We start from the raw sequence: 16999 nt of genomic DNA on the forward strand, positions 1-16999 counted from the left end.
GGACTCAATTACAGCAATAATGGATGAACTTTTGAAAGACCTGAAGGACCAGGCTGGGAACAGATCATTCTGGAAATCTCTCTATGTGGTTACTAAGAGTCAGCACTGATACTTGGCACATAATTATCAATCAGTGCAACTACATCCTGATTAACTACTTTGTTTGCTTTGACTTTGTAATGTTGATCCTAGAATTTTCCCCTGGGAATACGTCCTGCCCCCAGTGATGGAGAATAGAATCACTGCTTAGATAAACAGAAGTTATACATTAATGAGTAAAGCAACATGGAATAAATAACCAGTTGCTGAACTAGATGTTTTGGACTACAGGGCTTTTAATCCCCAGCCATCATAGTTTGGGATTAATTGAGTAGTCCAAAATACCTGAGAGTACCAGCTGTAGGAAAGCTGGAGTAATTAACAACATTCTGAAATCAAAGTAGGCCAGTAGGAAATGGAAGCTTTGCATTTGCAGTTTGATGAAGAAATAAAGATTTCACAGCAGGATTTTAATAAAGAACTTTAAGTGGTTCCTAAATTGTGGAACATCTACTATGCAGAACCTTGTATGACTATCTCACTGCTTGCATTTTCATAAGCAGTTAAGATGTGGCTTTTAAATAATACTTTTGGCCTAGATTAATTTTGTTTGCTTCTTGCTGTAAATTTTCTTTGGCTGTCAATAGTTTTATATTTTAAGTGATTGCTTTTAAATATTGTATTATAAGATGAATTTATTGTCACTAATAAATAAGTTAGAGAAAGCATACATAGTATGGCTTCTGGAATTCTTTCCAACACCTTAGTAGCAGCTCCACATTGGGCCACATGACCAGGAGAGAGGAAGAAGGGGCTTAGAGTGAAGAAGGGATTTTTTTCTGGACATTGCATTGAAGCCCCATCAGATCCAGTCCATTTTCAAACTTGATCTTTCTACTGTTGACTTGTCCCATATACCAAATTTGGTCCCATTCTGTTCTGTTTTCACAGGGTTATCCTGCTAATGGACAGAGTCCTGAGACCCCAACCCCCTTTACATAATTCCTTTTCAATATTCCATTGGGTTGGAAACAATAAAAAGTATAAAAATGAAGTACACTCCATGCTTCACTCTGTGTTTAATTCACCATGTTCCTTATTTGATCAGCAACTGATTAGTTGATAGGTATGGACTATAAAGTATTGTAGTTATTCAGTAGCTGAGAATCAGTTTTCCTTGCTTCATCTACACTTCATAGTCTACCTCTCATATTAGACTGAATTGAAGCTACACATACTTAAACTAATTCCATTGAAATCAGTGGATTTATTCTAAGTATAGGTCCAACTGCAGGTGCCAGTATAACTGCCCCCTAGAAAGAAAACTATGAGAAAGAGAGAGAGAGAGAGAATCCAAATAGATGAAAGCAATATCTTATATTTGTTTTAATGCTGATGCTCTGTTTTGTGTGGTGTGTCTGTGTATGTATGTTTATGTGTGATACATATGTTCCATTGCATTTGCTAATTGTTGAGAGCTCTTCTGAAAAACAGAATATAATGCTACTAAATGAATTAATAATTAACAAGTTCGTCCTATTACTACCAACAGTAATAATGTTGAAAAACTGGCAGAAATGACCACAACATCGTAAAACATGCTGGTGGGCTTAGCTTAGACAAGAAGACAGAATTAAATATATTTTCCAAAACATAAATCAAAAAAAAAAAAAAAAGCCTATGATAACTTACAGACATACCAAGATGTTAGAATTCTGCAGTAGGAGAAATAGGCAAAGAACCATTCATTCAGAGACAGCTTAATTTGAATTATTGGTTTTTGGCCTTTAGCCTTTAGATGAAGAGACACTTGGCTTATTTACAGAATGCTGCTGAGTGAAAGTAAACATTTTCTAATATGAATGGGGCATGTTTCTTATATTCTAATTATATGCCTCACATTTTGACTGGAATTTAAAAAAAACAAACTTTCATTTACTGTGGCAAAAGATTTAGTGGGCAAAATATAGAAACAGATTTTATGTATCCTTTTTAGGGAAATGTAGTGTTGGAAAAAATGGCTAACAAGGGATTAGGATGTGCAGAATATATATTCTACAAATATTAGATGCCAACTTAATTATGTATGTAAGAGAAGCAAAGACAAAAATAACTTGCTTGCACAATGCCCAGAAATGAGAAACCCTAGGGACAAGAAATTCTTAAGCCCTATCCTATTCAATCAGCTGAACTCCATTAATTCTATAGATTTAACTAAGTAATGGGGAATTGTCAGATCTGTAGAACTCTGGGCCCCTGATACTCTCATAGATTTAATAGAATGTTCAGGTTCAATATAAGATGCTAGACAAGTTAAAACTAGAAGTTGTTTTATTCTAGAATAGCTATCCTGATACATTTTGGGGCAGCAAAAATGTAGATGACCATTAGCTGGGAGAAAAGAGGTACAGAAGCCTGTACTTCTTTTCTACTACTTATGATAGCTAAAGTGGAGGGACAAAAGTATTTTAATTCAGTGACAATGAGGAGCATATTAATGTATTTGCTTGATTAATACAGTGCTTAATTAACACTTGAAGGAAAGCTAATAGCCAAGTTTAATGAAATTTTCCTTTAACATGAAGGTTTTTTTAAAAATACTTAAAGCACCAGTGGAAAGAGATAATAATAAGTGGATGTGATGTGGAATGTTCTTCTCTATATAAGTTCTCTTATATTTAACATTTTAAGCAACATATTTTCTTACCCAAGTAAGATATCAGTTCTTGCTGCCTTGATTGCATTATGTCCTGCCAAGGAAATCCTTGCAAAATATAAAGAAAATGCATCCTTGAGTGAGAGAGTTGCATGAATTCCAGCTGCCTTGAAGGTGGTAGTATGCCCCCTCTTCAAGAAGGCCTCACTCAGCCCAGTAATATCAGATAACTATAGGCTAGTGTCCAATCTCCTCTTTATGAGGAAGGTTATTAAAAAGATGGTGGGACTGCAATTGTGAATAGAGCAAAGAAATTATTTGGACCGTGTGAGAGAACAGATTCCGTCTGTTTTCACCAAAGTCATTATACTAGGACTGCATGTCCTATGTCATGTAAACAAGCATCTTTCTAGGAGATGGAACCAAGAAACATTAAATAGGAAGAGTTAAGAACTAGCAGAGCTGGAGCGCTGTTGGTAAGAGTGTCATAATGGTGAATTGGAGATGGTTAAAGAGAGAAAAAGAAAAGGAAGAAAAGAAGAAGAAAAACAGAAGTCACACAGAAAGTAAGCACCTCAAGGCTCAGAAGACAATTCCTGGAGAAAGAAGACAAAGTGCTGAGCTGAGGAAGGGAGAGTGCTGGTGGAAATATGGATATGTATAGGTAACAAGTATGGAGAAGCTGTTAATCAATCCAGCAACCCAGCAGACTGAACACCTCAGAAGTTCCAGGCAAAGCTGAGAGAGAAGAAGATTGACAATCTTGTCATTTTGCCAGGTCTTTGTTATTCAGAATCCATTAAGAGTAGTGATGGCTGCTAGTGCAGAAAAAGGAAAAGGTGGGAAGCAGCTATGTGGAATCCATGAGGGTTAGGATAAGACACCCAGAGTCAATTATGACTGAAGAGGCATATAAGCTTAGTAAGTAAAATGATAAAATCCTAGCTTTAAGAGGGTTGAGAAAGATTCTTCTTGATTGGTGGATAGTAAAAAAAGACAATCATCCTTTCTGTGTAGCCAAATAAATATTGAAATAATTTCATTACTCCCTTGTAATGCTGATTACTGCATCTAGCTATCTTGTGATACAACTCTAGATGCTCTCTGCATTCTGTGAATTCTGTACCTCAGAATAAGTGATACATATTAAACTATTTTTGTTTTTACAGTTGGCATAATCCTTCATTAATTTACCATAATTTGAGCTGAAGTCTGAGTGGTTATTCTAACAAATCCAACAAAGATTTATTCACCCACTGCCCATCTCTGTGAAAACACCTACCTGTGTTCACCTAGTTACCTAACAGGGGATGAAAGGAGAGCAGACAATTAGTCCATTAGTGGAGGTTTTTGCTTCAAATGCTACCTCATTTCCAGGCACTTATTTATTTACATGAATTTACACAACATCCAGCTCTCAAGATTCTAAGATGTTTATAATAAGATTAAAAGCAAAATATATATAAATCAGATATCAACATTAAAAAACCGGTGACTCAAATACCATGTAGTCATAACAGTACTAAAATTAACCCCCCAAATGCCTGCTGGAATAAAGCTATTTTCATTGCTCTATGGAATCCAAATAAGGTGGGTATCTAGTGTATCTCTAATGGTAAGGTGCTGTATAACCAGAGAGCTGTGATACAAAAAGATGGCCTTAGGCTCATTGTCCCTTTGCTTTCTCATAGGGACAGCTCCCTAAGCATCCCCTTCCTGCTTGTGCCCAGGTTGGGCAGATTCCTGTAAGGATTCCCAGTCCCTAATGTAGGGGGAGATGGGTGGAGAGAGAGAGAGAGAGAGAGAGAGAGAGAGAGAAATCAATCAATCAATCAATCAATCAATCAATCAATCAATCCTCTAACTGAGATATATAAGTCTTTATAAGCCAAAAACAGCATTTTGAATTGGACTCACTCAGTGAAGAATTGGTGTTATATTGCAGTAGGGGTTCTCACACACTAACATTTGTACCAACTGAAATTTCTGGGGCATCATAAGAGGCAGTCTCATGCAGAGCACATTACAAAGCCTAAGCATGTAAGTGATAAGGGCATGAATCACTGTTGGCAGATAGGGCTGCAACTGGCACAGCTGGGCAAAGGCCTCTCTGGCCATGGCTTCCATTTACTGTTACAGTAGGAGCCATAAGTCCAGAAAGACCTCCAAAATTCAGAACTTTTCCTTCAAAGGGAGGGTAACTTTGTCCAGAGCAATCACCAGGACCATCAAAGAGCCCTGACTATTTTTGTGTTGCTGAGATTCAGACTAAATTTGTTTTGGCCCATCGAGACCTACACAATCTCAAGACACCAGATCAGGATTTCCACAGCATTTCTGGTATGGCTTGAGGTAGTAAGGTATAATAGAATATCATGATTATCTTTCCATATTGAGAAACAACTTCTCCCAGTGGCTTCACATAGAAGTTAAAAGCAATGGGGGAAAACTGAACCCTGGAGTATCCCACATTTGACTAAATGTAGTCTACGATTACTCACCCTTATTATCACTGACTGATTTCACTGAGGCAGGAGTGGAAGCACTGTAAAAAAAAGGGTCCTAGATCCCCACCCTCTGCAGGAGATCCAATATGAGATCATGCTTAACAGTAGCAAACGCTATAGAAAGGTATAAAATAACACTCCCAACTTCCAGGTCTTTGTACAAGTCTTCCATTAGAGTAACCAGTGCTGTTTCTATTCCACACCCAAGCTTGGTTCAAGACCAAAAAGTATCTATTTAACTGCTTTATCTAAGATCTTGGCAGTATTCCCCACTATCTTGCACAGAAAGGAAAAATTCAGTATTGGACAGAAGTTGTCAAGTATGACCAGAGATGGTTAAGAGAAGGCATACTTCTGCCTGTTTCAAGGACAATGGCACTTCTCTGTCTTTGAAAAAGCATTTGCCATCTCTTAGATCTAGCCACTCATATCTCCCCAACAGTGAAGGAACCAGGAGGAGCATGGATTTAGCCTGCAGAATGGCAGGGCTCGTTCTGCAAAGGATTCTATTCACTTCCTCAACCTTTTCAAGTTCATATAAATCCCAGATAATATCTTAAGATATTATTCCATTCATCACACTAGACTGTCCAATCTAACTCTGAATGAAAGTGAGAAATTTTATCCAAGAAAGAGGAGGAGGAGGAGCAGCAGCAGCAGCAGCAGCAGCAATCCCAGATCCTTGGGAAGGACTCAATAGGTGGATAAAAATGCCAAATCCAGTCTTAGCATCTGGCTGACTGTGTGACTAATAGTAATAATAGGCAGACATGTCACACTGGACAGCAACAGCATTGTCCTAACCACTCCTTCCCAATAGGAACTGAGTTACTCTGAACAAGACTGCTGGATACCACTCTATGACACAATTAACAGCAGACTACCGTGTTGCTACAGGGTAGGCCCAAACATGGGCTCATATCATATTTACTCTTTATTTATTTCCCACCACCTTTATTCTAGAGATCTCTTCATTCTTTTCATTTCCCAGAGATAAACCAATGGACACCCCAGTATTGGCAGCACTCTTGTCACTTCTTTATTCTAACAGTCAACTAGAACTGCCCACCAGGTTGTAGGGAAAATTTCCAAGCACCCTCAGGAAGCCTTCTGGATCCATCAGGCACCTAGGGCAGAGCATCCAAATAAGTCTACCACCTTTGCAAAGATGGTAAAAATGTAAAGCTTGTACTATAATCGCTTCATACCTCTGAGGAATTTTCCCAGCTGAATATGTCCAACTGATCTACTTTACAAGGCAGCTGGCATATCAGGGAGGTAAATTCTCTTTTCTGAATGGGGAAAAACCTTTTGTTGTTTGCACTGGGGTGAAATCTTCTGTTGGTAGATTATGCAATTTTCTTTTAATGATAACTGCAGATTGAGAGGGTTGATTTTTCTCTAAACTTCAGCATGACAGGAAAAGGTTAAATGAAATGGATTATGTTGATGAATACACCTTTGCTATGCAGAGCCCAGAAAATACAATATAAGAATAATTTTGGCAATATCAATTATAATTTTTTTTTAGTGGAAATTATTTTATATTACCTGGCAAGGCCTTTTCATTTTAATTGCTATAACATGGTATCTATAACAGCAGAGTTCACAAGTCCATGATCCTCTTTCGCTGATCCACTTCAATAGGCAAAGTTGATGTGTATATCTTACAGACCCATCACATCGACAAGGATTTAACAACTCACCCTAGGAAAAAAATTAAAAAGTTAAATAAATATTAAACTTCTCTAATTCCAATACACAGCACATTTGTTAAAAAAAAGGTCTCATTGGCCAAAATAAATCTAATGTTTCCTTCAGCAATATCATTTTGCATATTTCATTTGTAATCATTGTTACTTTTCTTATTCTCAAATGAGAGATTAAGAGAGTTTTTAGGAATGAAAAACACAAGCTGTATCACTAAACATTCTTGTTGATGTTGTTTTTCTTAAAATTTGTCCCACAGTTGCAGGATCACTTGTTTTGCATTACGTTTGTTCAGTTCTCACAGCAAAGCTTGTCAATGCATGAAGGAACAAGGGGTTTTGTTTTTCAGCCAGCCTGTCAGAGCCTGATGGTGATTAGGGCAGAGAGGGAATGACTGGCCCAAGGTCACCAAACTGGCTTTGTTTCCTAAGGGAGAAGTAGAACTTGGAGCTCCCTGCTGCTAGTCCAGCAAGCTAACCACTACACCAGTGATTCTCAATCTTTTTGAAGCTGCAGCCCCCCTAAGGAGCGGAAAATTTTTCAACGCCACCCTTTGGGGGGGAGGAGTTACTGAATTATAAAAGGCAAAAATTTTAAGTAATTTTTTTCAGTAGACTTACACCCCAAATTTGTTCGATTTAACGCGATACTTTTGCCCTGGAAGGTAATTGCATTCCTTTTATTAAAATTAAAATGACTAATGCAAAAAAAATAAAATGAACGAAAAGCAACTCAAAAAACACGGGTCAAATCAAACATTCATATTGAAAGGACGCTCAATGCACGCACTGCGATTAATCGCGCGGGAAGACAGCTGACGCACACGCTGCAATTAATCGCGTGGGAAAACAGCTGACGCATGCGGTGTGCTGGTTGGGATCGGAGAAGAATCGTAGTGTCGAGTTCTTCAAGGTCATCTATCTAGAATACAAATTCATCTCACCATTCGCAGAAGTGCGTGAGGGCAGCCGTCGTGTAAGTTTGTTTTATTGCTGGTACAAATGGTGTAAACTGGATAATCGATTTAATAAATTTTTGGGGGAGTTTTAAAATTAAGTTTGAATGCCAAAACATGCCCACCACCCCCCTACCGCCCAAAACAAGTTCACCGCCCCTCAGCATCCTCCCACCGCCCCCCAGGGGGTGGTACCGGCCCTGTTGAGAACCAATGCACTACACCATGCTGCACTACAGCACACTGGCTTTCACAAAACATTCTTGATGATTTGTCTAAAATTGTTTTAAAGGCTATTTTTATCTTATCATTTCCAAGAGACCAAATATTGGTACAGTATAAAAATGTATATGTTGTCTCATTCATCAGATTTCAGAATTTACTTACTGTAAATAAATAGATATATATATGTAACAAATGTTAGGAAATGTAAAAAAAAATCTAATATACAGAAATTCTTCAGATTGTAATCCTTAATTATTGGGGCCTGATTAAGACTTAGTTGTTTCAAATTTTGGCTAAAGCAAGTCAATTGTGGAATTTCTTTGATCTATCTCACCTTGCTAGACAGGTTCTGTTCTACCTTAAGAAGACAAATTAATGATAATTTGGCATGCAGTGGTCTTTCCTTGCCAGCATGATCTGCTTTGGGCCTTGATTTTAGTTGAACTGAAGCAGAGGATTTGTGACTTTGATATCCAAAATGATAGAACCAATGTCCACCCCTTTTATAGTGCACCCCTTTTACTGTCCCTAGGTATTTTTTTCAATATTATATGCCCCTCTTAGGAGAAAATTTACCCTGCCTGAACTGAGATGTTACCTCTTAGGGCAACAACTGGTAGATAAATAAGTCTCCCATATGAAAGCTGTATTTGTTTCTGTTCAGCTATAGAGGTAGAATCATGTGCTATTAAAGTGTCTGTTGTACACTCAGTGACAATTGAACTTAATATTTACAACTGTTAACAACTAATCCCATTGTGACCAAGTTCTTCTAGAACTGGATGTGTATTCAGGAATACAAGAATGGCAACTGACACAGAGAGACCAAGACAGTAGGGCTTATGCTCCTTCTTTACTGTATGCAGCAAAACTAGGTATTACAAGATCCTGGCTTCTACCCAGTGTCAGGTTTCTTCTTAAGTTTCTTTTCCAGAGACTGTATCCCTCTAACTCTTCTCCTAAATGCTTAACTTCCTCCCCCTTCACTCCATCTCCCTCCCCATTTCTGGAATTATTAAGAGAGAGTAAAAAGAAGCAATGTGCTGGATTTATGAATGAGGGTGCTCAGTGCTGCTCATCCCCTTTCCTTGGATCTGTTCAGCCAATCATCATCTGCTTCTCCTCCAATGGGGGATGACTCACTCTTGGGAGTCTTCTTCCCATTCTTTTCCCAGAGACTAGGGCTTTGCCAGAGACTCCAACCCCCTATCCATAGCCAGCCATATCCCTCCTACCCATTTTGGGTCTTGGTTGAAGATGCCAACTCTCTGGGACTTTGCTTCTCTTCCTCCAGGGAAACCACCTGTCGATTTTTCTTCTCCTTCTCCAACCATGAACTGCTCCAGACTGCTCCAGACACTCACATCAGCTTTACTCTCCAGCCTCTCCCTTCTACAACAGTCTTTGTAGTTGTCATTTTGTCTCCTAATTTCTCCCCTCACTTTCTTTCTTTCTCTCTCTCTCTCTCTCTCTCTCTCTCCCTCCCTCCCTCCCTCCCTCCCTCTCTCCCAGTTTTGGGTTAGACCAGCAACATGTTCTACAGCAACTGAGGAGATGGATTCTCCTCAGGGTTCTAATTCCCAACACTTATATACAAGGCTGGACCAATAGGAATGCTGTCTACCTCTGCCCCACAACAGTCCTCATCAGCCCCTGTGACAGTACACCTGCACTTCAAAGCTAGAATTGAGCTTCTTCTCTTTTTGTCTCTCCATTTGATGACTCACACCAGCACAACAGCAGCCACACCAGGCCACTAAAAAACATATGCCACAAGGCTATTACCTTCTTTAGGGTGACCACTCTTCAGAAACTTCTAAGAAGGCTGCAAAATTTCTGTCAATTGCTATAGCTGTTAGAAGCCTTCTGGTCTCTCCTTCATGCTATTAATTGTTAGCTATTTTCTTGCAATATTTTCAGGATTTTCTTGCAATATTTTTCTTCTGTTAGTATATTTATTGTATTGTTGGTCTTTTTCTTGTGTTTGGTCTTGGATCATAAATAAATTTTAACTTGACATGAACTAATATTAGTAAAAGAGTGGTTCACTGACCTAAAGTGGGACCCAGCTCCATGGGTAAAAATGAAATTAACAGATAAAATAAAATTAAGTAGGACAAAGACAGGAATGAAGAATGAAAAATTTAGTAGTTTAAGGGTTCAAAGCCTAATTCAAGGTTATTAACTGATAAATGGGATGCTGTGACAAAATACTAATCCTATTGATTTTAGAAAAATCATAGTGTTCACTTATGAAAAGTAGTATGCAATATGCAATACTTTTAAAGCATTTAAGAAATAATGAATAATGGATATTTTTCTTATACAAAATTGGATATGATGAGAAAAAAAACCTGTTATCCAATGTCAGGGAAAAGCTTTTCATCCAATATTCATACAGAGAAAATCTGGGTGAAGAGTTAGGTCTTCATCAGACATCTACAAAATGCTAACAGGTGCCTCATGAATTTCAAGGAAGAAAGCAGTACAGATTGTAGACACAGAGCAAGTCTATCCATGAACAATTACAAAACAATACTCTGTGGTGGTAGGAACATACAGTACAACCTCCCCCAATTATCTTAGTGACTGAGCAAATCTGTAACAGTGCAGGCATTCTATCAAGCATTCTGGTCCCAAATTGTTTAATGCTTTATATGCCATAACTAAAATCTTGAACCTGGCTTGATAGCTAACTAGCAGCCAGTGCAATTGCTTCAACAGAAGTAGAACATGCATATGGACAGGCATTCTACTCAGCAACATGGCTGTTGAATTATGCATAGCTGTAACATCCAGATCCAGGGCAAGGGCAATGTATGAACAGTACATTACAAAAATGAAGCATAAGATTGCCAATGCATGCATAACAGTAGCTAGGCTGGTCCTGTTCAAGAAAGAGCATAACTGATTTATCAACCAAACCTAGTAATTGGTTCTTGTGCCATAGAAGTTATTTGGATGTCCAATGACAGCACTAAGTCTAAGAGAACATTCAAATGACAAGCCTATTCTAGTTGAGGGATTACAATGGGAACTGCCCACATGGGCTTCTTCTTGCCAAGATTTAATCCCAAGTTATTGGCCCTCATCCACCTCTCACTGCATCCAGACACTGATCAGAACAGACTTAGTCTTAGATTCACATATTACTGAAAAGTGGAGCTGAGTGTCATCAGCATATTGATGATAACCAGCCCTAAATTTACTGAGCGGCTCCATATAACATGTTAAATAGCATCAGAAAGAGTACCAGAAAGAAGCTCCCCATAATCTAATGGCCAGGGTCCAGTGGCATAGTTACCCAATACTATTCTCTGAGACTATCCCTGCAATAGAAGCAGACCCAGTGTAACCCAGTTATCCAAATCAGGAAGACAGTTCAAGAAGTTATCATGGTCTGTACTGTCAAAAACTGTCAAGAGAACAAGCAAGCTCAACATTTCCTCTGTCTCTCTTCCACAGAGGATAATCTATCAAGGTAGTCATGCCTGATTCTATTCCAAAATCAGGATGGAATACAGTCTGAAAAAAGTCACATAATCAGTTTCCTGAAGAAGTTGGCAGCTGCACAAGGACCACTGTGGTGAATCACCCATGTAACAAACAACCTGTAAGATTTGTGTAGCTATTCGTTTTATTGTACTTCCTGTAATGACAGGTATTCATAACATATATATATTTATTGATGTTGTATGCTTTATTTCTAATACAATTTAAATGCAATAAAAGCAGTTTAGATTATGAATGGAGGAAAAGTGGGGAAATGTACAGGAGATAAGCAAAAGTGAGAGGTCATAAAGTTGAAAAGAAAGGAACTGTGGAAGAATGAGTAAGCTATATAGCTGAAAATCAGAACTGTTGGGGAACTTGTTTTTATTCTAATAATAACTTTTTATCTCTTTATAATGCCTGTTTTTATTCACTTGTTATTTTATTTTAATTGTTGTATGCCACCCAGAGTCACTTTGTGGGATATGGGCAGCTACATAAATGTGATATATAAATAAAATAAAATAAACTTCTAGGTTTCCAAGAAGTTAACAGGAATGCTGAGTTTTCTAGGATAATTGTGTCTGTAAGCTGAAGAATTTGTGGTCTTTGCTGGATGAGTCTCAGGAAGAATTAAACTGACCAACAACAGGAGAGACTTTCGAGGTCATTGATGCTCCATGAAAGCTCTACTTCTGAATAAATCTACTATATTCTGAGAGAAATCTCTGCTGTAGGAACAACTGTGCATGAAAACCAATAGGGAAGATAATTCATTTTATTTTAATAAAGCTATTTAATGTTTTTAACTGTTTTTATCAACACTTAGGTATTGAGTTCAAAATATTACCCTCTCAAACATATTTCCCAAAAAAGGAGGGGGGGGGAGTTCTAATAGGGCAAAATTGTCTGAACATAGGGAGAGCCTCTTCAGGAATGGAGAGTTCACTGACTCCTTCAGAACTGGTGGAACTATTCCATTAGATAATACATCCACCATTCTCTGTATCCATCCAGAGAGTAGGATATACATTACAAGCATCTTGTCCATATCCTCTAAAAACTGAAAACAATCCCACTCATTTATCCCAGATGACACACACGGGATACCTCAGTACAATCTGTATCAGAAGCAGTGTTCAAATAGTATGAAAATAAATTATTCTATCCTCAAAATGTCTCACAAATCTGTCACAGCAAGTCTCTGAAAGCTCCTCTGGGTCTTCCAGAGCAGATGACAATAAGAAAGTGACTGCTCTAAGGAATTATGCTGGCTGGCTACTTAAGAAGGCAATGGAGGATACAAAGTAAGCCTTTTTTGCAGCCTTTGTTGCCATGTAGCAGTTATAACTGTATATACTGTACTAAGCCATGCTCAATCAGTTAAGATAAGTTTTGTATCATACATATTCTAGCTATCTCTTGGCCAGCTTTATCTCCATCCCCAGAAAACCAGGGGGAATTTTAGATTCCACATTGCTGAAGAGGACATTTAGTGATTGTCTCAATGGCCCTGTAAGGGCCCAGCTGCATATATAATATCCTAAGCAAATGAATCTGTCATCTTAGAAACTGAGGATCCTACTTAATAAACCATGAGAGAGTCAATCCAGGCCTTTCCATCCCTGATCCAGTTGTAGAAAAGTCAAGACCATCTAGCCTTTGGGAACAAGATCAGCTCTGGGTCAAAATTTAAAATATTGAAACCTGGAACTGAAGCTAAAGCTTTGCAGAATCCAACCTTAATTAATCAGGGCTATCCTGAGATGTCCCTGGGTGGGATGAGAAGGTTACTTGGGTATTTATGCCAGTGGATCCATTTCTAAAATTGTTCTTATTTTGTTGCCTTTTGCTGGTGCCTGCTTCTTCTATTTCTTGACTCTCAGATGAAATGTGACATCTGCTACCCTTGAACCTGACATTTTTTGGACTGCCTGCTGGAACTTTAATTCTTATCCTGAATTAGAAACATTACTACTGCTTGGCTCCCTGCTATTCTTGATCTCAATTTTCAGTATGATGTGCAATTTACAACCATTAATATCTCTGTGATTTACAACCAGCTTGTTTGCAGTTCACTGAACTGAGTTAAGCTTTGAAAGGCCCTTCTGTTTTCTCAGTCCACATATCAGCATGAGCATTAACAGAATAACTGATTCTGGCTTCAGGAAAATACACTAGAAATTCAAGAATCCATTAGATTTCATAAATCTCTGAAGTCAGGTCATTTTAATAGATCCTCATCTGGAGTGAGGGAAATGAAACTGTGAGATGAAGCTTCATCAGATGGTAATCTAAGCATGACTACTGCATAGCAATAATTCCCCCAGTATCCAGGCCATTCCACCCAGAACAAAAACTAGATTCAGGGTGAACACCTCCGAAAATCCCTTTGAAAACTTGCCACAAAATTATACTTTTTACTGTGACATTGGGGAAGCAATAATATTAGCTGTATTAAATTAATTTAATCCCAATTAAAGTTTACCCTTAAATTAAATCAATGTTTGTTTCACTCCTGGTCCCACCTGCTGTCTTGGAATGCAATTCCTGCTATGCATTAAGTGTGATTATTTATCCAAATGAAGGTGCATCCTGATCTAGGCTGCACTAATATTGATACTCCCATATAAAAATCAGCACAGGCCAAGTAATAAATGTCTATTTAGGCACACACACACATCTATCACAGTAATATTAAACCCATAGAACTAGGCTGTTATAAGGTGATACTTTACAATATATACTGGCCTAAAACACCTATTTATTTAAGTGGATTGCATAAGTTAACTCTACTGAAAGACATTCATCCCTGTTAACATTCTCTAGATTCTGCAGCTGTACATCAGAAAACAACCAATGGCTAAGTATAACAGATTCTTTGACCTGCAGATGTATCAGCAAGCCTCTACACAACTTGTCATTGTGACAAGAAAGTTACCCTTACTTGCTCTTACTGAATGCAGATAGGTGCCACCACCATGCTGCCACCTCGTAATATAAGATGTAGCATGTCTAGTCTGGGAACTTAACCCCGCCTACTACAATATTATGATGATTCAACCCAGCAGCGAAATGAGAAACCGGATTCTTCACTTCCTCTTTTCTGCAGTGCTTTTCTCAGCGGGCACTAGCGCTGTCCGTGGTGCTGATGATCAGCCTGTGTTGTAGTTGCAACTATTTCACTAATCGCATTTGAGGAAGCAATATTCCTAACGAAGATAGTATAACAAATGGAGCGGGGGGGGGGGGTGCGCGTGCGCGCGTCCTTTTTCTGCTTCCTCCTCCCTGAAAGTCATTTAAGGGATCTTAACCTGGAATTCAGACGCATGAAGCTAGGTGTCTTTCCCAGTCGGCTCTCCTAACCGTACGCAGCTACAATTGTCTGACGGGGGGAAGAATGGCAGGCTGCAAATCTGCTGCCCACCCTTGTCAATGGAAGACTCTCCCCCTCTTTCTGAGCCCCTCTCTACCCCAGCGCTCACCTGCTCAGCGCCCTGGAAGCAGATCTTGCAGATGGGGCCGGCACCGCCCCCGCCGGCTTCCCAGCTGCTGTTACTACACACCGAGCGGGTCTCGGGTTTCTCGCTCTGGCCAGTTCCGCCCTTCGCGGAGCGGCTACTGGGGCCCGGTCCGGGTGGGACTCCAGTCGCTTTCCCAGCTGCTGTCCCAGGCGGCAGTGGAGGCGGCACAGAAGGCGAGGTGGGATCTTGCTGCGGTAGTTCCCCGCCGCCGGGGCTACCACCGTCTCCCCCACCAGCGCTCATGGGGGACACCGGTGTCTGACAGCCGCCTTTTCACCCGCCTGCCCTGCCGGTTGCCGCCCCCTCCTGCTCTGCGGAGGGGACAGGGCGAGAGTGAAAGAGAGGCGAGGCGGGTACGAGCCGCCTGCTCGCTGGCTGGCTGGCTGGCTGACGAGGGCAAGCGAAGCGGTCACCGTGTGTCAGCGTCCTCCTCCCCCCGTCCCCCGGTTTGGTGCGGGCGCGCGATTCCCCGCTTCTGACGCCAGCGGCTGCCTCAGAATGCGGTGGGTGAGAAACCGTTAGAGACCGTTACCGGGCGCGAGCGAAAGGGGGAAGGGATACGGAGGGGGGAGGGGGTGGGAAGCTCCGCCACCTGCAAGCGGCACGTGCCTCCTCACGACCACCTTCCTCCCCCCGATAATGAATGCTCTTCTTTACTCAGGCGCCTTTTTTACGTCCACAGCCGTCGAAATAGCGATTCCCCTCAAAAGGGCGCCAGATGCCTCCTTCACACTTCACCATGTGGCCCTAGGGTCACAGTGCTCTTCCCTTCCCCTCATACAAGCCACACCGGGCCCTCCAATCCCGCCAAAGCATCCTCCTCCTCCTCCTCCTCCTCTTTCCTTTTTAATTTATTTCTTATTATTGAGAAGAAGAAAGCACACACAGAAAGTGCTTTAACAAAAAAGTGAAAGAAATACAAGAAAGGAAAAGAAAACCATGTCAATATGTCATTATAACATTAAACAATTACAATTCTATATATACTTATCTAATGCAAATATTATTCAAGTACATATACATTTCTAATACATTTATATGACTATCATATTTTTTTTAACCTACTGTATTTCATTATACTTGTCCATACAAAGTCTACATCTATAGGCAATTTGCTCATAAGTGGCAATCAGGTCTTCAATCCATTGAATAAATGGGGCCATACATTTATCTTTCCAGTGCTGCAATATCAGTCTTTTGGCCATAGTAAGGGCACAGAGAGTCCATTTACATTGTCCAGTTGCCAAGTTCCACGTACTAGGTATATAGTTCAAAAGAATAATATCCTCTGAAAATTTTAGCTTTTGTTGCACAATCATATTGATGTAGTCCACTACTTTCTCCCAAAACTTGGTAGGTATAGGACATTGTAGAAACATGTTTTAAAGAAGCATTATTCTTATTACATCTCCAACAAAATACTGTTTTTGACAATCCTTTTCTATATAAATGTAATGGAGTCCAATAAATTGAGGTCCATTGACACTCTTACTATAGAAGTTAAAACACTCTCCCTTTGTCTAGATGATATAGGAACCTCTAATTCTTAATTCCACTCATTTCTTAACATCTGCATTTCAAATTGATTTATTGATAACAAATATCTATAAAAACTAATAGTAGGTTTTTTAGTTTTAAAGGATTTAACAAGTTGTTCTAGGTATCTCAGAAGCTGACAATGTTGCTGATCCAAATAATGTTACAGTATTAACAAATGTTGTAACTGTAAATATTGGCATTGGGTTGCATCTGATAGATATTTATCTCAACACAGAGTATGTTAAAAATTCATCTTCATCATCTATCACTTGGTCCAAAGTCAGTATCCCTGCTTCTATCCAATTTTTCCATATCACCACCTTTTTCCCAATTTTTAAAGTTGGGTTTCCTC

General features: G+C 39.5%; 1 protein-coding gene across 1 annotated transcript in view; it reads right to left on the bottom strand.

The window, feature by feature from the left end:
* The window catches only part of MARCHF11 (membrane associated ring-CH-type finger 11), a 31361-nt gene extending 16010 nt beyond the window's left edge, over window positions 1-15351 (bottom strand). Inside the window, exons 1-2 of the mRNA XM_007426877.2 lie at window positions 15070-15351; window positions 6754-6909 (exon numbers count right to left, since the gene is read on the bottom strand). Of these exons, the coding sequence (XP_007426939.1) occupies window positions 6754-6909; window positions 15070-15351 (438 nt within the window). The remainder of the gene's footprint in view (window positions 1-6753; window positions 6910-15069) is intronic.
* Window positions 15352-16999: the final 1648 nt, after the last annotated feature.

The sequence above is a fragment of the Python bivittatus genome, unplaced genomic scaffold (assembly GCF_059951505.1).
Source record: "Python bivittatus isolate LINGU-HERP-01145 unplaced genomic scaffold, Pbiv_v1 ctg000840_np1212, whole genome shotgun sequence".
Classification (NCBI taxonomy): domain Eukaryota; kingdom Metazoa; phylum Chordata; class Lepidosauria; order Squamata; family Pythonidae; genus Python; species Python bivittatus.